This window comes from Schistocerca cancellata, chromosome 7 (assembly GCF_023864275.1).
Source record: "Schistocerca cancellata isolate TAMUIC-IGC-003103 chromosome 7, iqSchCanc2.1, whole genome shotgun sequence".
Taxonomy (NCBI): Eukaryota; Metazoa; Arthropoda; class Insecta; order Orthoptera; family Acrididae; genus Schistocerca; species Schistocerca cancellata.
The window spans coordinates 390169433-390194016 of record NC_064632.1 but is presented as its reverse complement, the minus strand read 5'-3'; the positions used below and the strand labels follow the sequence as shown (position 1 = coordinate 390194016).

General features: G+C 42.6%; 1 protein-coding gene across 1 annotated transcript in view; it reads left to right on the top strand.

The window, feature by feature from the left end:
- Positions 1-24584, top strand: part of LOC126092144 (ATP-binding cassette subfamily G member 4) — a 218310-nt gene that overhangs the window by 114448 nt on the left and 79278 nt on the right. The window contains exon 3 of the mRNA XM_049907611.1: positions 15228-15417. Coding sequence (XP_049763568.1) covers positions 15228-15417 — 190 coding nt within the window. The remainder of the gene's footprint in view (positions 1-15227; positions 15418-24584) is intronic.

Here is a 24584-nt window from a genome sequence, read left to right as displayed (position 1 = left end):
GTGCGTCGAAGGTACACATGCAATATGTTCAAGTAAGATGCGTGGCTGGCATCGATGGTGTTGCCATACCGGGGAAGTCTTAGAAGGACCGTTTACTGTTCTGTTCACGCATATCTGAACGTTGCACCCCCTGAGGTTATGCCAAAGGTGGTCGTGAAAAAGGATGGATGAAATAGCATATAAATCCTTTGCTGCTACGGATATACGTTCGGACTTCATCGAATGGTTTTTAACAGTACCTCGTGATTTCAGTCAGTACAGCAGAGAAAAATTGCGGTCTCAGTACACTCCAAAGGGGTCATCTCATGTTGAATATGGTTGCAGTCACGCGATGTCCTTAAATCAGGGATGAAATGCCCAGGGGGTAACAACAGTGCCTATCGATGTCAAGATTCTCGTCCTGGTTCTTATCGCACCGCGAACTGTCGTCTTCGACCGCGACATGGGTGGGAGTCAACCCCCCAAGCAAAGAGATGGTTTCATTGTCGCCCTTTATACCATCCCCTGACGCATTTCGATTCTGAGTGACGGTGTGTCTGAAATGTTTTCGTTGGCCACCCATAACAAAACGGTGTGATCTCAACACTGGTTGTAGCAGTTCTGACCCCAAAACAACAATATCAGAAACACCGCCTTGATGCAAAACACCTTGTTATTCGTTTATTTGGCTCTGAGCACTATGGGACTTCTGAGGTCATCAGTCCCCTAGAACGTAGAACTACTTAAACCTAACTAACCTAAGGACATCACACACATCCATGCCCGAGGCAGGATTCGAACCTGCGACCGTAGCGGCCGCGCTGTGCCAGACTGTAGCGCCTAGAACCGCTCTATTCGTTTGTTTCTTTATTCTCCAAAACTAGTTTCGGCGAAAAATATCACCATCATCAGTGGGTGCTATTTGTCGCCGAAACTAGTTTGGGAGAATAAAGAAATAAACGAATAACAAGGGTTTTTGCGTCAAGGCTGACTCGATTTCTGATATTGTTGTTTTTCTATGCAAACACGGACCAAATTGAAGATTTCCAAGATAAAATTATTAGCTCTGACCCCCACTGCACAAGGGACAAAAGGAGGGGTGAAATGTGGGTAAGAGGCGATTTGACTGCCTTAATGCAGTGTGACGAATGTGTGGTGGAGCTGGACAGAATTGTGGTGAAATATGGTGCCAATACGACATCATTAACCCACGTTACAGCTCACATGAATTCTGAGCTGTGGGCCATTTTTCTTCTAGGTTTGGGTACTTTACTACTTGAAGCGTCGTCGGGATCGAGTATGATGTCGCAAGGAGCCACGCTTTTGCACTGTTACAAAAGGAGATTGTAGGTATCTTTGAGTCAAATTTCAAACTTATGCGCAATCAGAGACAATAATGGAGTTTGAAAAAACCAATCCTTTAATTTTGTTGCTCAGTGTAGTCAACGTAGCATGCAGTTACTCTGTTTTAGAAGCAACTTTATTGCAGTCGTTTGGGAATTTACTGGGAAATGTTATTTCTATGAAAATTTGTATTAAATAAGATTATCGAAGAATACTTGCAATCATCTATGAAGAGTTACACCCTGCCGTAATTTCTACAGCAACACATGTTATTTTAAAAAAGAGACACGAATTCTGACAGGAGGTAGTGTTGGTTCCTATAATAATATGTCAGGAAACGAACGCACGTTGAGATATGGGACAATATATCCTCTCGTTTCCAGCTGTAACGTAGAAGCAGACACTATAGCCATTGCTGCATGTTGTTACCACACATACTGGCATGTCTTTCAGATATTCTTCGCAGTGAATCACGCATCCTTTCAAATACACCTGGCTCCGTCCGGACGGCGTCAACTGCTCCTCTAACGCCTGCACATTTTCGGTGGGTTGGTTCTACACCAATGTCTTTTAATGTCGCCACAGCCAGAAGTCCAAAGGATTCGTGTCTGGTGAACGGGGAGGCCATGATACCGGACGTCCTCGACCAATTCAATCGTCCATGAAATGTTCGGGTGAGATACGGTCGCACGATCAGTAAAAAATGGGGGGGCACCTCGTCGGGTATAAACAACATTCGTTGTAATCATCTTGAATGTTGCAGCTCTTCTTATTTCAGTGCTTTCTAAGAAAAATCGGAAAGAAATTCCGTCTGATGCAAGACACCGTTTTTGTGCTGTGTTTATGCTGGTAGCTTTAGATCAACTACACAGCTCACACACAGCTTGTCATAATTCTCGATGTTTCCGTGGTTTTTTCCTCTGTTTGCGTCGTGATAACATGAATATTTCTTTCGCTGTTATCGTTACACGTGCATTTTTGCAATTTGTTCGCCAAGACAAAAATAAAGGAAAAACACACGACAGTAAAAACTATGACAAGCTGTAAATTTTGTAGTAAATCTAAAGCTACCAGCATAGACAACTAACAGCTTCATTTCAGAAAGAAAATAAACGAATAAACCCAATAAAGATAGCGCAAAAAGTAGTGAAACATGTTTGGGTGAAAAGAAAACTACAAAAACGGTGTCTTGCGTAGGGTGGAATTCCTCTTCTGTTTCACATTTGTTGTCTTTTTGTTAGAGTAACGATCTCGAATACCGATAGCATTTTATTGCTTATAAATCAGTGATACATAGCACCTGTTAATGTGTCTGGTCAAGTTTATGGCCCTAAGAGTCTCTCACAGATAATTCCTGCCCATATACTCACCGCCATGTTTGTCCGAGGATTAGCATCAGCGTATTGTAGTAATTTGCTATACCACCTGCTGTGAATCTCTAAATAAAATGGAGGCTGTGAACAGCGGATCTTCAACAGTCCATATCTGAAAGGGTACTGGCTTCTGGAAATACAACTGTAAGAACGTTTCTTCTAGTTCTGGGCAATACTACCTCTTGTAGGAATATCCTCTAATGATTTTACCTTTAACATTTCCGTTTAGTACCATGTAGATAGAAAGAGATTTTCACTCTGCAGCGGAGCTTGCGCTGATATGAAACTTTCTGGCAGATTAAAACTGTGTGCCGGACCGAGAATCGAATTCGGGACCTTTGCCTTTAACGGCCAGGTGCTCTCCCAACTGCCAGAATGTTTCATATCAGCGCACACTCAGTTGCAGAGTGAAAATCTAATTCTGTAAACATCCCCCAGGCTGTGGCTAAGCCATGTTCCTGCAATATCCTTTCTTTCAGGAGTGCTAGTTCTGCACGGTTCGCAGGAGAACTTCTGTAAAGTTTGGAAGGTAGGAGACGAGGTACTGGCAGAACTGAAGCCGTGAGGACGGGTCGTGAGTCGTGCTTGGGTAGCTCAGATGGTAGAGCACTCTCCCGCGAAAGGCATAGGTCCCGAGTTCGAGTCTCGGTCCGGCACACAGTTTTAATCTGCCAGAAAGTTTCACCATGTAGATAAATTCCTGACGCCTTAATATATGTCGTATCATCCTATACCTTCTCCTTGTCAGTGTTTTCCATATATTTCTCTCTTCACCGATTCTGCGGAGAGCTTCCTCATTCCTTACCTTATCAACCCACCTAATTTTTAACATTCTTCTGTAACACCACATCTCAAACGCTACGATTCTCTTCTGTTCACGCGTTTCCCGCTGTCCATCGCTGACCACCATACAATGCTGTGTTCTAAACATACATTCTCAGTAATTTCTTCTTCAAATTGAGACCTGTGTTTGATACCAGTAGAATTCTCTTGCCCAGGAATGCTCTCTTTGCCTGTGTTCGTCCGCTTTTTATGTCCTCCTTGCTTAGTCTGTCATGAGTTATTTTGCTTCCAAGGTACCAGGATTCCTTGCCTTCTCTTAATTTGTGACCAAAAGATATACCACTAGCAAATTCATAAAAGTCGACTGGAAACGCATCACCAAATAATGCGCAGCTGAGGCACGTGTGCGGTTGGAAGTTATCGAGGAACAACAGGATATCTTTCGAAAGTTATACCTCTCGTTTCCTACGGATCACCTTCTGCAACTATTTCAGCGTCGCTGATAACGGGCAGCATTCACGGTGTCTCCACTGGTAAAGGAAAGTGCTGTGATCATTACTTCTTCGCGGATACCGTTGTTTTGAGCATTTTATGGGGTAGGGGGGGGGGGAGGACAAATCCATTATATTGATGCTCTCCTCTTCTCTGGTGTCGCATGTTGCACTCACGTTTCGTCCCCTATAGCGAGAATGGAATACGCTGCGCCAGGTGGGACCGATCATTCTTCTGTGGCGGCCGCTCGAATCTCTAACCATGTGCAGCAGCAATCGTGCGTGCAACGCATCCATCGTACGGGTTAGATGTTATAGGGGTCCCTCGGCATGGAAGTTTGTAAGTGAGCTGGACCATTATGATGTACCACCAAAGACACACACGTCTTCCATCAGGGAAGACAGCGTTACCCCCAAAAGGCCATGAAGTGCAGACATGCCTCACCTGCAAGGCGTTGTCTAAGGCCAGGCTCCAAATATTTCCAGAAAATCTTCTTAACACTTCAGTTATATTTTTCAGAAAAGCTTCGTTGTAATCATGTTTCCAACGTCTCAGTTCATCTTACGTCAGTGCTTGCTAAGAGAAATTGGTCAGGAATTCTGCCTTAAGCAAGACACTGTTTTTATATCCACATTATTTCGATCATCGTTAATTTATCTGCTATGAAAGAAACGTATCTACCGCTTTTAGTGTCTCGTTTTATAACCTAGTATCGCCCCAACAAACGAACCACTTACTACAGAAAGGCAACACGTGCACATTCCCTACTTTTACAGTAGAAACAAATAAATGAATGAAACCGTTGATGAAGTTTGCCTCTGGTTTCTCGGTAGCTGCACTTGCTTGTTATATAAATATAAGTCAAGTATGACGTGAGGAAAAAGAGGGACACCACTTTGTTGGCGTTGGACATGTTCCCTTTCTGTAGTACACTGCATCTTCAAAACTGTTATAAATATGCTTTGTTACATATTTATGAATAATATTTAACGTTTTTCTTGGTTGCATTACTCAGTTACCTTCATCTACATCACGAGATGCCATTGTTGGCGGCCATGATGTGATTGAATTATAAAAACTGCGTCTTCTCCTAAGGGGTATAGACCAAATATTTCTTCATGTTATCCATTTTATTGTTATTTATAGGCAGTACAGATATGTAGGGTTTCTTTAAAGAGAGTTTCAGAGGTCGTACAGCTTTCGTCAGCGTAAAAATGTCCATCATGAAGTCAGCTCGCCGGCCGCGGTGGCCGTGCGGTTCTGGCGCTGCAGTCCGGAACCGCGGGACTGCTACGGTCGCAGGTTCGAATCCTGCCTCGGGCATGGGTGTGTGTGATGTCCTTAGGTTAGTTAGGTTTAAGTAGTTCTAAGTTCTAGGGGACTTATGACCTAAGATGTTGAGTCCCATAGTGCTCAGAGCCATTTGAACCATTTTTGAAGTCAGCAATATTCAAGTTCCACGTCACACTACGTCGATTCTCAGCTGAAATTTCATCTTATTTTAAATAGTGAGAACCCTTTTTAGAACTCTAGAACGACTTTACTGCATGAATCATCGTTCTGGTAGGTTTTTTTTGTAGACCGTAGGCCAGCAGGAACTGTAGTCGATAAACGTGTCCACCATCATGTGAACAATGGAAAGCTAGACATCGTTTTCTTGAGGATTGTTTATTAGTTCAACAACGTCGCCCACTATATAGTATCTCCTCCTTCAGCTTCCACCGAATTATGCCGCGCCTTCACCTACATACCGCTGTTTGCAGTAAACGGGAAATTGACGGTGTTGAATTATCATGTATACCGGTCGCTTTTTGCGGAAAACAATGTACTGATCCTCTCAGAGCCATTATCGTCAAAAAACGAAACGTTACAAATTTCGTACTAGCTACTTTTCTGCAGTAGAGATTGAAAACTACCGTACGTCCATTGAGTGCAAAATAACAACAATAGTCACATAGATTTTTTGTGTTAGTACATGTTAACTGTACTGGCATCAAAATAATTGCTTTGGTTGCATAAGAGCGCAGAAGTTACGCAAGCAGCTAATTTTTGTTACTTATATAACGCAATTTATATCTTGTAAGGATATGAATGACGGAATGGAGTATCACCGAAGGATATGCGGTTCTAATTACGCGCAAAATAAACAAATAAACAATCATAAAACAAAAAGAAGTCGTCGGATCCCAGTTACTCTCTCACACATTCATTTATGTTCCTTTCCCAACCAATGCTACCAGTACTGCCGACAGTCCCACCATTTCTTATGTCATTACAATGTGGTATCGTGCTGGTATTGAGTGGAAGAATACTGGACCATAAATTTATTAATATATTTATTAAAAACACGTTCAAATTTAGTAAAACACGGAAAATTATGCGAGACAATCTGAGCAGCTATCCCCTTAATTATGAAATTAATTTCCAAGAACACAACTGTTGCTATATACTACATAACTTTCAGAAACCGGTGAATGAAATTAAACAAAAAATTATATTTTGAGAACAACATTAAGTTAAAAAAATGATAGATGCTTAGCACTGATGTGTAATCAGATCGCAAGTATATTAAATGAACCTGCATATTTCACATTAGGAGTTCCGAAATCATATCGAAAATAGCTAACAAGTCATTAACATCAGCCATCCACTGTCACATGACTGCAGATAGTTCCAAGCAAGCAGAATCACCAGAGAACATTAAATCCAAAGTATGATACAAGTGGGAGTTGCAGAGCCAAGCAATTTCTCATTTCTAGCTTGTTGATTTGGGGGAAAGAAACCAAACAGCGAGGTCAGTGGTCCCATCGGTTTAGGGAAGGTTGGGGAAGGAAGTCGACCATGCCCTGTCAAAGGAACTATCCCGGCATTTGCCTGAAGCGATTTAGGGAAATCACGTAAAACCTAAATCGGGATGGCCGGACGCGGGATTGAACCGTTGTCCTCCCGAATGCGAGTCCAGTGTGCTAACCACTGCGCCACCTCGCTCGGTAGGCAATTCTTCACTTAAGTGTGGATGACGATCGCCACTAGAGAGACGCATTTTCAGTAAAGGTATTTATCATTCCCAGACCTCTTCACCTACACCCACAATGTAAACAACAGATACGTCAAGCTATACTGTAACATGCGAACCACTAATAAATAATCTGCGTTTACAGCACAAATAGACACTGTAAAAACTTTTTAAAGAGACGAATGTTGGGCAAGAAGGGCCTGATTTCAAAACAGACAACAAATTTTAATTGTAGGTGCGACCAAACTTATTCAAACAGCTCGAGCACCATTAGTTAGTCACACATATTCACAGAAAAAGTGAGATCATTTTAAGTATTCGTGAATGAAGATGTTTACATTTCACGATGGTTAATCAGGATGGTGATTTAGAATAGCAGTATGAACATGCACACGGTAATCGGAACCTCACCATAATTTCTTGCAGATCGAAGCGTTGAGAACCGCTCGACCAAGCGCTTGCTCAAAGTAGGTGTTAGACGAATTTGTTAAGAATCAGGAACCAACAGATGCTATTCACCGGATGCCCCGGCTTCCGGTTCTTGAAACTGTCAGACAGGAACCCAACCCGGCACCACAGTGGACAGAGGCTTCTTCCAAACGCAAATGTCGAGAACAAGTCGGGTTCCGTGGATCGCGCAGAGATAGCTGTTTCAGCGAGCAGTCTTCACGGCCCCAGTCGACACTCAGTCCCCATCGAACCCGCAGTGACCAAAAACGCAACTTTTAGCAGCGGGCCAAGGACACTGTCGGCCACGTGGACGGATTCGTTCCGCTGGCTCACACCTTGGAAAGAGAGGCTCTAATGAGTTCGACACATAAAGGCGGTTTACTGACAAGGTACCGTTCAGCCGCAGCAGCCTACGTAACTTCCCGTAGCAAAATCTCTCGCAATACTCCTACCCGTGATTCAGGTCGTTGTCGTCCACAGCATTCAACAGTAGCCATATATATTATGAAAACGGATGTACATATGTGAGTGTATGTATCTCCAGCATCTCCTAAACCACTGCACCGACTTCAACCAAACTTCATGCACATATCCCTTACTGTCTGGAAAAATTCGCTATCGCTGCAAGAACCACCTACCCGTCAAAGGGGTGGGAGTGGGGGTGAAAAAGCAGTGTAGCCCATGACGCCAGAATACCCGTACTTTAGTCATCCAGTATTTGAGAATGAGAGGACTTAGTAACTTATAGAAAAATGTTTATCGTTTATTACATTTTCGCTGTTCATGCAGTAAAACTGCCGCATCAGGCGTGACGTTTTAATTTTTAATTCTTTATTAGTAACTTTGTTCGAGACATATTTTTCAGACAGTATTCACTTATATCACTGAATGTGCCAGAACAATTATATCATTGTGACACATAGTTCAGAAGATATGGCGTCATAAATACTGAGAAACGTGAAAACCTGCCGCATGATGCATGACGTTTTAATTTCTTACTTCTTTACTACTACCTCGATTCACATATCGCAGAAATTAACATATATCACTGGATGTACCTGCGAAATTATCTCAAAATACAGATTATAGTACAGGAGACACGACGTTCGTGAAAATCTAAACTGCAAGGTGAAATTCGCTAGAGATAAAAAATGGCATATCTGTACAAATATGTGTAAAATACGTATATATAGATCTATGTTAAATATATTCGATATGTACGTACGCTGGCAAAGCCACGATTTCGACCAATTTTGGTACAAGTATTAGTTACGCTCTGGAAAGAGATACAGCCTCATATTGGAGTGAGCTTGATAACGTGGAGAGAGGAGTGTAAGGGGGAAATGGGCAGAAAGAGTGGAGAGGAGGCGACAGAGAGAGTAAGGAAAGAGCAGAAGATGGACAGAGACAGGAGGAGGAAGACATAGGCAGAGGGGGGAGGAGAACACGCAGAAGGGTAAGGGGAAATGGATATCGAAAGGGAAGAGGTGAAGAGGGACAGAGAAATATGGGAGAGGAGATGGACAGAAAGAGGAGGAAGAGGAGATGAACAGAGAGAGGGAGGCAGAAGAAATGAAATTACAGAGGGGAAGAGGAGATGAACCATAAGAAGACTGGAATACATACATAGCCAGGCGCCGGCCTAAGTGGCCGAGCGGTTCTATGCGCTTCAGTCTGGAACCGTGCGACCGCTACGGTCGCAGGTTCGAATCCTGCCTCGGGCATGGATGTTTGTGATGTCCTTAAGTTAGTTAGGTTTAAGTAGTTCTAAGTTCGAGGCGACTGATGACCTTAGATGTTAAGTCCCATAGTGCTCAGAGCCATTTGAACCATTTGAACATAGCCGGGTAGTGTCCAGTATTCATCCATTTGTAATATAAGCTGTTAATTTCAAACCCTTCAGAATTCACCTATATTTGAGCTGCGTGCACTTGGCTCAAAGCTACTTTCTTTGATTGTCTTAATTATATCAACACCGCAATACTGGCATCTGATCTAGTTAGGTCTCGCGGCCATTCATATCGCTGCTTATGGACGTCATAAACATAAGTTACTCTGACGACTCACAACACTATGACCAACTGTTTAATATAGTAGTTTTAGTCCACATTTGGAGAGCTAAAAAGGAGCTATTCAGTGTGGGATGAATTCCTCAAGTCCTTGGTAGGCTTCTCGAGCCATTTGGCACCAGCGTTTTACGCACAATTCACGCAATTCGTATCAGTTATTAGCCAGTAGTTCGTGGAAGCGATACTGGCGCCCGATAGCGTCCCATAACTAATCCATTGGGTTCAGATCAGGCTAATTTTGTGGTCCAGATTGATATCTAGCTCACCAAATTACATCAAAACTGGATTTCATTATCATCTCCCTCAGAACACTATAGCACGACTCTGGCCTTGAAACAATAACAGTTATCTTGCTGGAATATGCCATCGCTGTCTATCTGGAATCTGTTCACCTGAATGACAGTGTATGCGGACACGACCATCAATCTTGTTTCACAACAAACACGATTCATCCGACCAGGCAACACTTTTCCATTGATTCACTGTCCTATATCGATGCCCACACAGTCGGAATTGACAATGTCTTTGGTTCAACATAGGGGTTCTCCGTTCAGAGCCCAATATTCAATAATATCTGCCGAACGCTGTGCTCCGAAACAATTGTGTCTGCATCAACATTGCACTCAATCATCAGATTTGTCACAGATCGCCACTTATACTGCTTTACACTGCGAGAAGGCCTCGTATGTCCATATTCTGTGTTGCTAAAATCCAACACGTCATCGCCCACTCTTAGTTTCACTGTCCTTCAGCCATTTTCCATAAGATGCCCACGAGTCAAGCATACAATACAGCCGACCGGCTTCGTCGTTTCCGAGACGCTCGCACTCAGGTTTCGGGCCATAACAATCAGCCATTTTTGAAGTCACTTATGTCAGTGGATTTTCCCATCTGTGGCCCGTATCATCGCTAGGAAGATTCTCCATTCAACACTGCTCTGCCTGCAACATTACCAGGCGGCATTACATATAGAAGGATTCCATGTTGTTAAAAACTTCCAGGAGTGATGGAGAGCGCAAGAGACTCTACTTCAGAAACGACCACATCGAAAGGTATAAGCTAGAACCTACTCAAGTTTCGTCTTAGCCTCGCAAAGCAGTCAAACTAAGGGCCCTATCTCCTGAACCCTGATCCTGATGGACAGAATTCCAGTTGAATACTCTCGAGCTCCTTCAAATGATATCTTCTGTTAATGAAGTTGGACTAGTACCGGAGCACGTAACTTGACGTCCGAGAGGAAATCGTAAGTCTACAGCACATTAATAATGAAATCCACTTATATGCGAAAGTTTCACAAACTGCTACATTTACAAATTTGTTCAAAATGGCATCTCCCAACGTCAATGCAGGCATGGTATTGTCGCACAAAGTTCTGCTGTGCCCGTTCTAGTATCACAGCTAGAATTCTTGCCAGATGCTCTTCAGTCTCGACGGGCGTCTCGTAGCCTACACAAGACTTTCACATAGTCCCATAATAAGGAATCAAGTGGAGTGAGATCAGGTGAGCGCACTTTTCAGGGAATGCAATCCGTATTTTCACGAACCATCAGCCCTAAGTGAGGTGGAGCTCCATCATGCTGGAACCACATTCATTGACAGATAACTAGTGGGATACGTTCAAGCAACTTGGGTAGTACGTCTCTGACAAACACCGGTTGCAATGGTGCACTTAGCTGGGGAGGGAGAATAAGAGAGCCTAGCAAGTAATCACTAACTATGCCTACCCACATATTGACTGACGATCTGTGTTGAGGGCTCTTCACATCTGTAGCGTGAGGTTCTCATCGGTCCAAACATGACTATTGCATCTATTTAGCACTCCGTCTCTAGTAACACAAGCTTCATCCGCAAAAGGTACATACGTAGGGAAGTGAACATCGACTGTGTTGCACTGCAAGAACAATTGGCTGAACAAGATACGAGGTCCGAAGTTAGCAGGAGTGAAAGCAACCATTTTCTGTGGGGGCAGATGCATTTCCCTAAATACTCTCCACACAGTACTTTGCAAAACATTCCCTTCAGACGCAATTGGTCGAGTGCTGATTCCAGGCGCCTCGTCCAGTCGAGCAAGCATTGCATCCGTTATGTTTTGACTAAAGTTCAGTCTTGATCACATCATTTATGTTTTAATGATATAGGTAACCGGTTTCGGTTCTTTTTACAAAACCATCATCAGACCCATGGCTCCCTTAGGGTGGTAGGCGGAGCTCTCCTCCCTGCTACGCAGTCAGTTGCCGCGTAATGATGCGAGCTGTGTTTCATGGAATGGACTGGATCCTATGGTCTAACTGAATCGATCATTGACTGGAAATGGTTCGGCTGCATGGAGACCATTTCCAGCCATTCATCGATTTCAGTTTTATGGATGACAAGGTGCCACGACACCGGGCCAAAACTGTTCGCAATTGGTTTGAAGAACATCGTGAACAATTAGAGGGAATGATTTGGCCATCCAGACCGCCCGACAAGGATACCATCGAACATTTATGAGACGTAATCGAGACGTCAGTTTTTACACAAAACACTGTCCGCAGCTCGTGGTCTTGCGGTAGCGTTCTCGCTTTCCGCGCACCAGGTCCCGGGTTCGATTCCCGGCGGGTGAGGGATTTTCTTTGCCTCGAGATGACTGGGTGTTGTGTGTCTTTCATCATCATTTCATCATCATTGACTCGCAAGTCGCTGAAGTGGCGTCAGCTAAAAAGGACTTGCAATTTCGGCGGCCGAACACTCCGCATGGGGTCTCCCGGCCAACAATGGCGTATGATCATTTCATTTCATTTCACACAAAACACTTTCGCAATTACGGACGGCTATAAAGTCAGCATGGCTCAATATATCTGCAAGATCTTGTTGAGCCCATACTACGTCGAGCTGCTGCACTACGCCAGGAAAAAGGAGGTCTTACACGATATATTACGAGGTAACACATGAGTATTGTCTCCTTAGTGTATATAAACTGACGTCCCATGATACGGACTCGAAACTTCCGGAACCGATAACTTGCCAATATCGGTATCGATAACAGGCAAAAATTGAAGAGATTCTCCATTTCCGGGATGGATGAAATATATATACCGATGAGCCAAAACATCACCACCTGCTTAATAGCTCGTTTCTCCGTCTTTGGAACGAAACACATTATTCATTCTGCGCATCAGGGATCCGACAGGTTGTTCGTAGGTATATGGAGGTATGCGACATTACAAGTCTACCCACAGGTCATGTAATTTGCGTAAATAACGGGCCACTGGTTTGCGTACGCAGCGATGGCGCACGATAGCGACCCATATGGATTCAATAGGATTTACGTCAGGCGAATTTGGTCGTCGAGACATAAACTTGAGTTTACTAAATGCTCCTCAAACCACTGTAGCACGGTTCTCGCTCAAAGGCTGCTGAAAGATGACATCGCAAACGGGGAAGACATCAAGCATGAAGGGAAGCGGGTGATTTGCAGCTGTCAGCAGGTCCTTTGCAAGCGCAGGAGAAAGTCTCCCGTAACACAATACTGCTCCCTCCAGCCTGCGTCCGAGGCACGCTGCACGTTTCGAGCCACAGTTCACATCGATAACGGCTTTTGTGGAGATGACAAATCGATCTAATTTAGTAAGCCTGCACGCTTCCATTGACCGAAGGTTTATCCCGATTGTCCCTAGCCCACTGCAATCGTAACTGACGATGTCGTTGTGTCGACATATGAACAAGTATCGTGCTCTGCTGTAGAGATCCATGTTCAACGATGTGGTCCGAAACACTTGCACGTGCGCCAGCATTGTGTTCTTTCGGCGGACATTAAACAGAACACCATCTATCCTACTTTACAGAGCAGACAAGCCTCCAAACCCACGTTTTGTGAAGAGCTTTGCAACCATTTAGCGCCTAGTGGTAGTCATTCTACCACTTTTCGTAGGTGCTCACCACAAACACATGTGAACACTCGACCAGTTTCCCGTTTCCGAGGTACTCCCTCACAGGCTCTGCTCCTCCTCAAAGTCGGTTATATAATTAGATTTTTCCATTAGCAGCTCACATCTTCACTAGGGGGATCACCTCTCCGTGTCTGCTTCACTTACATACACTAAAGGCCATTAAAATTGCTACACCACGAAGATGAGGTGCTACAGACGCGAAATTTAACCGACAGGAAGAGGATGCTGTGATCTGCAAATGATATGCTTTGCAGAGCATTCACACAAGGTTAGCGCCGGTGGAGAGATCTACAACGTGCTGACATGAGGAAAGTTCCCAACTGATTTCTCATACACAAACAGCAGTTGAACGGCGTTGCCTGGTGAAACGTTGTTGTGATGCCTCGTGTAAGAAACAGAAATGAGTACCATCACGTTTCCGCCTTTGATAAAGGTCCGATTGTAACCTATCGCGATTTCGGTTTATCGTATCGCGACATTGCTGCTCGCGTTGGTCGAGATCCAATCACTATTAGCAGAATATGGAATCGGTGGGTACAGGAGGGTAATACGGAACGCTGTGTTGGATCCCAAGGGCCTCGTATCACTAGCAGTCGAGATGACAGGCATCTTATCCGCATGGCTGTAACGGATCGTGCAGCCATGTCTCGATCCCTGAGTCAACAGATGGGGACGTTTGCAAGACAACAACCATCTGCACGAACAGTTCGACGACGTTTGCAGCAGCATGGACTACCAGTTCGGAGACCATGGCTCCGGTTACCCTTGACGCTGCATCACAGACAGGAGCGCCTGCGATGGTGTACTCAACGACGAACCTGGGTGCACGAATGGCAAATCGTCACTTTTTCGGATGAATCCAGGTTCTGTTTACACCTTCATGATGGTCGCATCCGTGTTTGGCGACATCGCGGTGAACGCACATTGGAAGCGTGTATCCGTCACCGCTACACTGGCGTATCACCCGGCGTGATGGTATGGGGTGCCATTGTTTACACGTCTCGGTCACCTCTTGTTCTCATTGACGGCACTTTGAAAGTGGTCGTTACATTTCAGATGTGTTACGACCCGTGGCTCTACCCTTCATTCGATCCCTGCGAAACCCTACATTTCAGCAGGATAATCCACGACCGCATGTTGCAGGTCCTGTACAGGCCTTTCTCGATACAGAAAATGTTCGACTGCTGCCCTGGCCAGCACGTTCTCCAGATCTCTCACCAATTGGAAACGTCTGGTCAATGGTGGCCGAGCAACTGGCTCGTCACAATACGCCAGTCTATAGTCTTGATGAACTGTGGTATCGTGTTGAAGCTTCATGGGCAGCTGTACCTGTACATGCGATCCAAACTCTGTTTGACTAAATTCCCAGGCGTATCAAGGCCGTTAATAAGGCCACAGGTGGTTGTTCTGGGTACTGATTTCTCGGGATCTATGCACCCAAACTGCGTGAAAATGTAATCACATGTCATTTCTGGTATAATATATTCGTCCGGTGAATACCCGTTTATCATCTGCATTTCTTCTTGGTGTAGCGATTTTAACGGGCAGTAGTGTACTTCTTTTATCGCGTCACGTGCCCGCAACGCTACAAGGCGGCAACCAATGTCGCGATGGGGAGTGGGCGTAAATGCTTTAGCTTATCAGAATATATAAATAATTGATTTTGTACGGAACTCTCGGTGCGTGAGTCTCACTCAACGCTGGCCAGTTTTATGCCATCTTTTTTTCTTTGTCCTCGTGACATGCTCGGAAGATGGGGACCCGGGTTCGACTCCCGCTCTTCGTGTTGCAGACTGACGGGCGTGACGGGCTCGGTGCTGGTGAACGGCGTGGAGCGTCAGCTGGACGAGTTCCGCAGGCTGTCCTGCTACATCACGCAGGACGACCGGCTGCAGGAGCTGCTCACCGTACACGAGAACATGCTCGTCGCCGCGGACCTCAAGCTGGGCGAGGACACCGACCTCAGCGAGAAGGCGCAGATCGTGAGTACCGCGCCCCAATACCAGCAGTCAGGCATTGCGGAATGAACACTACAAGGCACCGATAATCCTTTGTCCGACAATGATTCGTATTCGCCGCCAAGCAGCAGTATCGGGTCAGAGATACTGTGGTCAGCAACAGGTAACAGGCGAACGTCTGTAAGTGCGCGTAAGAAGGCGCTGAACTTCGACGAAGGGGCACACGTTGTACCTTAGACCAGCGTTTCTGAACTGCCGTGTCCGCGACACATTGATGTGTAGCGAATACATGTAAGGTGTATCACGAGACTTTTCATGTCTTCTAAAGTTCCTCAGATAAAATATTAAGAACATAAAAAATTTATCGACAAATCGTTTGTTGGAGCAATAAATTGTAAAACTTGTCTCTCATAGTCGTTCCATAATTTAAAAAAATTTAAATAAGGACTTTTTAATATAACACGTTTTCAAAATGAACTAAAACCTATAAAACAATTTGTCCTAGCACCATACAGATTCCTAACCCCATACATTTAGTCCTGAAAATTTGTGTATTTTTAAGTTATAAAATACTTGTAGATTTTAAAACGATAAATGTCGGCCGCATGCAGTACATAACAGTAAAGAGATGAACTATTAATGCATCATTTACGTGTTAGTAGTAGTAGTAGAAGTAGTAGTAGTAGTAGTAGTAGCTTTGTTCATCCGTAGATCTCTTTTTACAAGGAAATAGGCAAAGTATTTATAAGTTAAGACCAATTTGAAATAAGCTAATTCGTATGCACATACAGTTACAGACTTCCAGTTAGAGGCAATCATTAGATTTACTCCTGTTATACAGTACGTTTTTTTAAAAAAACTTATTAAATAATGTAATGCCACACTGTTCGCTCATATCTCACTATGAGTCACTGCACACACTATACACACATCGTGTCATAACACTTCACTCACTACACACACCAACACACACACACACACACACACACACACACACACACACACACACTGTTGATCTCTGGGCCATTTTCAGTACTGCAACTTCCCACTTGCAGTCCTGAAAAACTGAGTCATTGTCCCTCTATAATGAGTGAGATGTTGAGCTCAGAAAGAGGAAGAGGTGTTAGTATTGTACTGTGTGTAGCTTGGGGGTAGATATTTCTAGAAAAGCAAAAAAGAAGGAAAAACATAGTGTGAAGGTGTTATGTGGAATGTTGGGTGTTTTATTATTGTAATTGCCCCACGTTTTTCGTATTAAATTCTACAACTATTTTCGAAGCTACTAGAAATTCAGAAGCACAGATTTTCTGGATTATCTGTCTGGGGTTAGGATTCTGTGTTGGGCAAGGAGAAATTATTTTCAGCTTTTAGTCCATTTTAAAAACGTGTTACACTTTTAAAAAATTACTTTAATAATTACTTTCTACTTTTCAGTTTCATGTGTGTCAAATCTTTCAATCGATCTGAAACATTTTGATTAAATTACAACAGGACATATGGTGAATTTCAGGCTTGTTTCATGTTCTCGTCACCTGGGTCAGTCAGTACATCGCTTCCTTCTGCGATTAACTCACGCAAAGATCTCTAAGGAAGAAGTAAGAGAGAATCGATGCCACACGGGAACTTATTAGCAATCGTTGTTATCAAGAAACATTCGCAAGTGGTACAGGAAAAGGTGAAATAGCAGTAGTACACGAAGTAGCCTCCGCCACACACCAGACAAGAAAGCTTGCTAGTATTGCATTATCATCCAGTTCTGAGTATTGTTGAAAGTTGCTAGGCTCTAGCTCACCGAGAAGTCTAAGATCGATTGCAAAATTTGTACCGAACAAAGAGACAAGATAGCGACCTAATAAAAAGTGTTTAAAATGTATTGCATGTACTTTATGAGTTTTATTATTTGCATCTAAGAAAAAAATCATATTTAGGGGTGTCGCGAAAGCCTGAAACATACTGTACTGTGTCCCAAAGAAACGAAAAATGGTTTGATAACTGCGGCCTTAGCCCATTGGTACACACAGGCAATGCGTGCCCCTGTCGCTGCCGGGCCAAGTTTCGAAACCAACATCAAAGCCACCTGACGAAGGGAAAAGGTCGAGTGTCTCTCATTACTCGATCTGTAAAGAGGAGCTGACAGTTACAATTTCAGGACAGAAAGAAGCTCAGCAATGGCCGTAATGTCATCTCTGTTTTATTGCAGACCTAGGTGTCAGCTAACAGCGCTCCTGTCGTCAGTACTATACATACAAATATAGCACAGGAACTAGACACGGAAAATGCACGCTAACAAAGAACCATGAAACAGTTGTACAAAATACCGTTTGCACAATTATATACCGTTATAGGTAGTCTTGTAGACTCAGAATAGGTATGACGACACATATTACAATATAAATTAGCATCAATCAAACAGTAGCTGCTGCTCTTTACAAATCCGTACAGCTGACCTAGGTTTATGCCATATTTGACGTCCAACGTTCTCTGTTTACATTATCGGGATATTCCAAAGTGGGTTAAGATTTTTTAATTTTTTTGTACACCCTAAGAATAACATGAATTCAAAATAATTATAGTAAAATATAATTTCCCCAAGAGGCATAAAAACTAAAATAAGCATTGTGACAAATATTGCTTTAATTATGGTGAAGTACATTACGGTGCATTAAAAATTTTAAGTCCCATAAAATATTAAAACGAGAGTAGCAACCTGGTGTAAAAATTGTAATTGTCCGTTCTTTATTTTATTTTATAATCTAAAACTATAATATAATCACCGTTACAAATGAACGTAGAGAATACGTAAAGAAATTTTGAAATCAGTTTTATGCCTGCCAAGTGAAAGTCAAAAACAGTAAAATGTTTATAATATGCTCTGCAATACAATACAGCTCATATTAAAATCGATGCTGACCTTCTTTCTGTCCTAATGGCTCTGAGCACGGGACTTAACTTCTGAGGTCATCAGTCCCCTTTCTGTCCTAGATTACGTTACTGAAGTGAGCCAAAATTATTCCCACGGCATCAGACCCGATGGCTTATAACTTTTCTCATTTACAGCTGGAATCCAGCAACGATTTTAACAGGTGCACTATTTGTTTCGTATTACACATGTAGCGGTACAGTTAACCCAATTTTTCCGAAATTTTCACATAGTTCACTCCTTCCACTGAACAAAAAACAAAATATATTAGTTTGGCAGATAGCATTTAGTTTTCTGAAGATTTCTGAATAATATAAGTGGAATGTTTTATCGTGCTTTCACAAGAAATAACATCAGTTCTACCCATAGCGTCCGGTTTTTACACAATATGGGGGTTGATGTTCTGTGTCTTTTTCTTAATGCATTACACACACAGAAAAAATATCAAGATAAGAAGCATAACTTATTAAAAAATGTTAATTGCAGAGAAAACCCTTAAGTTGGATAGTATCCTGCTATCTTCTCAAAATCTTCATCATTTATTGAGTTTTAGATATGAGGGTCAGTATACACATATAATGACCCTTATCATTCATATACTAATATTTAGACACAGTAAACACTCTCAAGTATAAGACTGTTTGTATCTGGTTCGTAACGACATCACACCTCAACCGAGCCTCTAAGTTCACTAACTTACTTTCGAAAAGTGTGTAATCCTTTTAAACAACTTTACCTGTAGAACGAAATATTACTTCTTTTAAAATATATTTCACTGCAACCAATTGCTGAACAACATTTCACCACAGGAATAAAGAAATGAATTGTACAGTATCCCATAAGCCGTCTGCAAATAGATCGAGATGTTGAACGAGATGTTGGTTTTAATATAGTGACGTCATGCTTGGCTTGTATCACCTCCGACCTAACCATTGTACTCTCGCCATGCACTGTCTGCGGAACCGCGAGGAACTGATACTACTTCAGACTCCATATGGCTACTGCTGCTTGGCACGAAGTCTGATTCGCTGACAGATGCAGGAGAAATTTTTGGTAAAGCACAACATGACAGACTCCATATGGATACTGCTGCTTGGAACGAAATCTGATTCGCTGACAGATGCAAGGGAAATTTTTGGGTAACCACGACAACATGAAAGACATCTACATACATACTCCGCATGCCACTACACAAAGCATGATGGAGGTACGTGTACAATTACTAATCGTTTCGTCTCCTGTTCCACTCGCAAATGAAGCGAAGGAAAAACGACTATCTATACGCTTCCGTAGAACACCTAATTTCTCTTATTTTCTCATCGCTGTCCTTACGCGATATGTCCTTTGACAGCAGTAGAATCGTTCGTCTGTCAGCTATAAATGCCGGTTCTCTAAATTTTCTCCATAGTGTTTCGTGAAAAAAACGTCGTCTGTTCTACAAAGATTCATATTTGAACTCACGAAACATTCGTCATACTCGTTGTTGATCGAACACACTGGTAACAAATTTAGCAGCACGTCTCTCATTTACTTCGATGTCTTTCTTTAATCCGACTTTTTGGGGATCCCAAAAACTCGATCAGTACTCAACAATATCTCGCACTAGTGTTCTGTACTCGGCCCCCTTTTATAGATGAGCTACACTCTCATAAAATTCTCCCAGTGCACCGAATTCGACTAGTCGCTTTACCTACGACCTTTCTTACGAACTCGTTTTGTTTCATAACGCTTTACAACGTTATGCCCAGATATATCATTTTACAGAATTACATTTCGTACTGATGTGCATTAACTTACATTTTCTGCAGATAGAGCAAGGTGCCATTCATTATACCAAACAGAAATTTTCTCGAATAAGGCAACACACTTACTCGACCTCCTACTTTAGGAAGGAAAAAGAAGTAAGTATTAGGGCAAAAATTTGGGCTAGCTGGCTGCCCGAAAGTGCATAGAGATCGAAGGGCCGGCCGGCCGGTGTGGCCGAGCGGTTCTAGGCGTTTCAGTCTGGAACCGCGCGACCGCTACGGTCGCAGGTTCGAATCCTGCCTCGGGCATGGATGTGTGTGTGATGTCCTTAGGTTAGTTAGGTTTAAGTAGTTCTAAGTTCTAGGGGACTGATGACCTCAGAAGTTAAGTCCCATAGTGCTCAGAGCCATTTTTTGAGATAGAAGAGACGTAATCTCAATACAGGTACATTTTTAACGTGCTCAACAAAGGTGCGAGAGTGACACCGAGGGTGTTGCCAAACTGGGAGGTTTTAGAAAGATCATTTGCCGTTTTATTCAAGCACGTGTCAATGTAACACTACACCCGCCGTGGTCACGTCACATAAGGGCGCGAAACAGGAGAGCTGTAGGAACACAAACACCCTTCGCTGCTTCGAATCAAGTTCAGATTTCGTGTAATGGGTTTGAACGGTCCCTAGTGGTTCCACCTTGCACGCTGGAACAAAAATTGTGTCCGCGATGAACTCCAAAGCGGTCAGTTAACTCGATGGTGTTGCAACCCCACGATGTCTCAAAGACTGTTAAGAACGTCGCTCCGTTGCACATCGCACTGCAAACTGTCGTATTAGACTGCAAAAGTGTGTAAATGAAATCCTCTCGAGAAGCGGAGGTTCCATTGACACCCTTTATGCCACCTCCTGCGGCCTTTTCGTTTCGATTCCGAGCGGCGGTGTATCTGAAATGCTTCCCTCGGCCACCCATAAGAAAAACATGCGATTTCAATGCTGGACGTCACCATTCTAACCTCCATGACAGGAGCGTCAAAAGAAGAGGTGAAACGTGGGTAAGAGGATGTGTGGCGACCTTCACATTGTGTGACACGCCCATAGTGGCGTTGGACACAATGGTGGTGCAATTTGGTGCGAAAGTAACATCATTACCTGACCTAACACCTTACTTGAACTTCTGAGATCTGACCTTTTTTTCTCGCATGTGTGGACCCCTTACTGTTCGAAGCGTCGATAAGCCCGAAAGCGACATCGCAAGGTTCCACACTTTTTCACCATTACAGCAGAGGTTTGTAGGCACCTTCGAGGCAAATTTCAAACTTATGCGTCGCACTAGGAAACAATTACTCGGTTTCAAAACAGTGATCCTTCAGCTGATTTGCACATTGTATATATTTTGAGGCTCGGAATTCACGGCGCGCGAATTACACTGACTACATTCATCGATTATTTGAGAATGTCCAACATACTTTACCCATAATTTCAAACATTTTAGAAGCTTTATCTTGCTAACACTTCCCACGAAACAATGAAAGGAAAAAAAATATAACTTTCATTTTCGCTGTTCATGCAATAAAACTTCACCATCAGGGTCTCTCTTTTAATTTCGCACTTATTTTCTATTTCCATTTCTATCGGCAACATGTTCTGGAGAATCTACTTACACCACTAAATGTACCTGCAACATCATATAATCGTATGACACATTGCTCAGGACATGGCATAAACATTTGATGCGTGAAACGGGTGTTTATATGGAAGCACGATTCATTAAACAATCCGTGACTTGAGGAGGGGGGGGGATATTACTAGCGATGGCACATTTCGATATTCGAACTGAAAAATTGTCCACCTGTGGTTACCATCAGAAACTTTAATGATACAGTGTTTGTAAACGCATCCGTCAATGCACACAATGCAAGTCACTTGTATACCTTGGTTCATGCTTCGACCGGTCAACGTCGGTTTCTGAAACTACTGTAAACCCGGTATCCTGTTACTAGACATGTCGCACAGTGCAGTAGTTCCTGTGCTCTGTATCGAGGAGGCAGGTCACGGCAGTGCGACTCACTCTTTCCTAACGTTTATCCTGTCGTACAGTACTCTGTTTCTTATGATTTTTAAAATTTATTTTAACTTCGTTGCTTAAGGACGCTCCTGTCGTCATATCGTCATTTATCCTAACAGGGAAAAATCGATGGCGCCCTCTTTCCGTGAAGCGTCTAAACTTTTTTTGTTTCTTTTTCGTTGGTGTATCGTATAGTTCTTACTCACAAGCAATACTTCTGTGCATCATTGACACCGGTGATCTGTTGTTGAACCGCAGTGCTTGCTCTCGTACATGAGCAGTTATAATCCCAGTCAGCTCACGGCTGCCTCTAACATCCGCGTAGTTGACCCTGGAGAAGTTGAATACCTCTAATGGACGCAATCACTGCTGACCCAAGACACTGTAGGCCGTGAGAAAACCGGTGCGTGCACTCATGGAGATGTGGACTCTAATACGTATCGTGGGATGGCATGGCTACGATCAAATGATGTAGGATGCTATGGTCGTGCCTTTTCCATACCGTAAGATACTGCCACTCGATCACATCGCTAAGCGACACCAAGGCCAAGTGCAACGACATTCTGTTCGAATCAATAATGCGGTAGGATTGCTATCGTTCCTGAATTGGAAGCTATGTTTTATTCAGTTTAGGTGCGAGATTCGCATTCGGAATGATTGTGTTTCAAATCTTTATCTTGGTAAGCAGATTTAGGTTGCTTTTTCTGGGTCAATTCTGCTGCATGCTTATGTGTTTCCTCTGAATAGTCCACAGCCAATTTCATGTTTCATTTAAGTGCAACAGTCTGTAATGTTCACGTTCTCAACACACTATGATTCTACCCTGTTTTCTTTAACGTTTTTTTTTTCTTTTGCAACTGCTCATCATCGTACATCCATATTACAGAACAATTGCAAAACATTCCTCTGCCTCCTGTTAAACTCGTACATGATCACACTACATATTTCCATTTAGCGCTGTTCCGAATATTGTGTAGTGACGAAGCCTCCTTTATATTCATTTGGTTTATAGAAAGTTCTGGAAAATGCTGCCCAGCAGTGAACATTTCATTTATGCATCTACCTTCGTGTCACTTTTGTACCGAGTGCTGTCTCTAGTAGTATGCGACAATAAGCAGCCGAAAGTGTGGCGCTAAGACTTTCTCTTTTTTTATTTTTTGACATCCATCCACCCCTACAGCCCGTTCTCACGCTCGCTAGATAACACCTCCATCGACCACCTTCCTTCACCTGTACTCGTATCTTCCTTAATTAATTAAATTGTTCTTAAAACTCCTATTTCTTAAAACCAAAACTTCTTCTTAATAAGAGGCTGTTATTATTTGATTTACCGCAATACTTGGTCTGCGGACAATGGCCATTTATTGCATTGAAGACACGTAAGAAAATGTGCTCTGCAAATGAAATGTTTTAAGCACCTAGTCCAATTGGTAGGTGCCGGTTTACATGGCACATATAAACAAAGAAATAAAAAGTAGTGAAGTCCTATTACTGGAAAGGCAGATTACAAAATGATCGAAAACATTAGCAGACCGTTCAAGGCAAGTGAATTACCGTTAAATTTTGCAAAGACTCAGTACATACAATTCAGTATTTCTGATAATACTCGACAGGCTATAAAAACAATATGCTCAAACAAGAAACTACAAGAATTAGAAATTATTAAGTGTTTAAGACTACAGATACATCACATCCTGAATTGGGTAATTCACATCCTAGTAGAAATGAAGCGCTGTATCATAGATACGTTCCCAGTACGCTCGAATATTGCTATGTACAAATGAGAAACTAATGTAGTCAGCATATTTCCAGTGATTAATAAGTTACTGAATCATATTTATTTCATCTCAGCTAACAGGATAGTATTTTTCTGAATAAAAAAGTATAGACATCGTCAAAGAACTTAATATTATGAGGACTGTTCCTGAATACGTGTATTCATTAACGCACTTTTGGTTAACGATACTTCACTTTTCTCTAAAAATTGCGCAAAGATTGAATATAGTACTAGAACCATAAAATAGCTCCACAAAGGCTTCAAGGTTTTAATATGGTTTAGCATGTTCTAACCTTAAAAACATATGTTGTTGTGCTGGTACAAAAACAAAAATGTTGCTTAATTTGCGTAGTTTTAGTTTTTGTTCTCTTTTCTGCGACAGTATAGCCAAGCAACGTGTTTATTCAGTGAAGAGAACAGATGAGAATATTGTAGAAAGTAAATAATCATATTTATTACGGTAATATTTTTAAAGATCCTAGAATTTTTACATACATTTACCTATACATTTACTACTTGGTATACAATGATAAGACATAAAAATAATTCTCTTGTAGATCTTTTCCCCTTGTGTAGAGTTAAGAATGGAGATTTGTACTCTCGTAGAAAGATAGTCAACAATCTCCTAAGCAAGAAATTGGTAATACATGAAATTCAAAAGTAATTCATGAACATACTGTGCTTCAATATA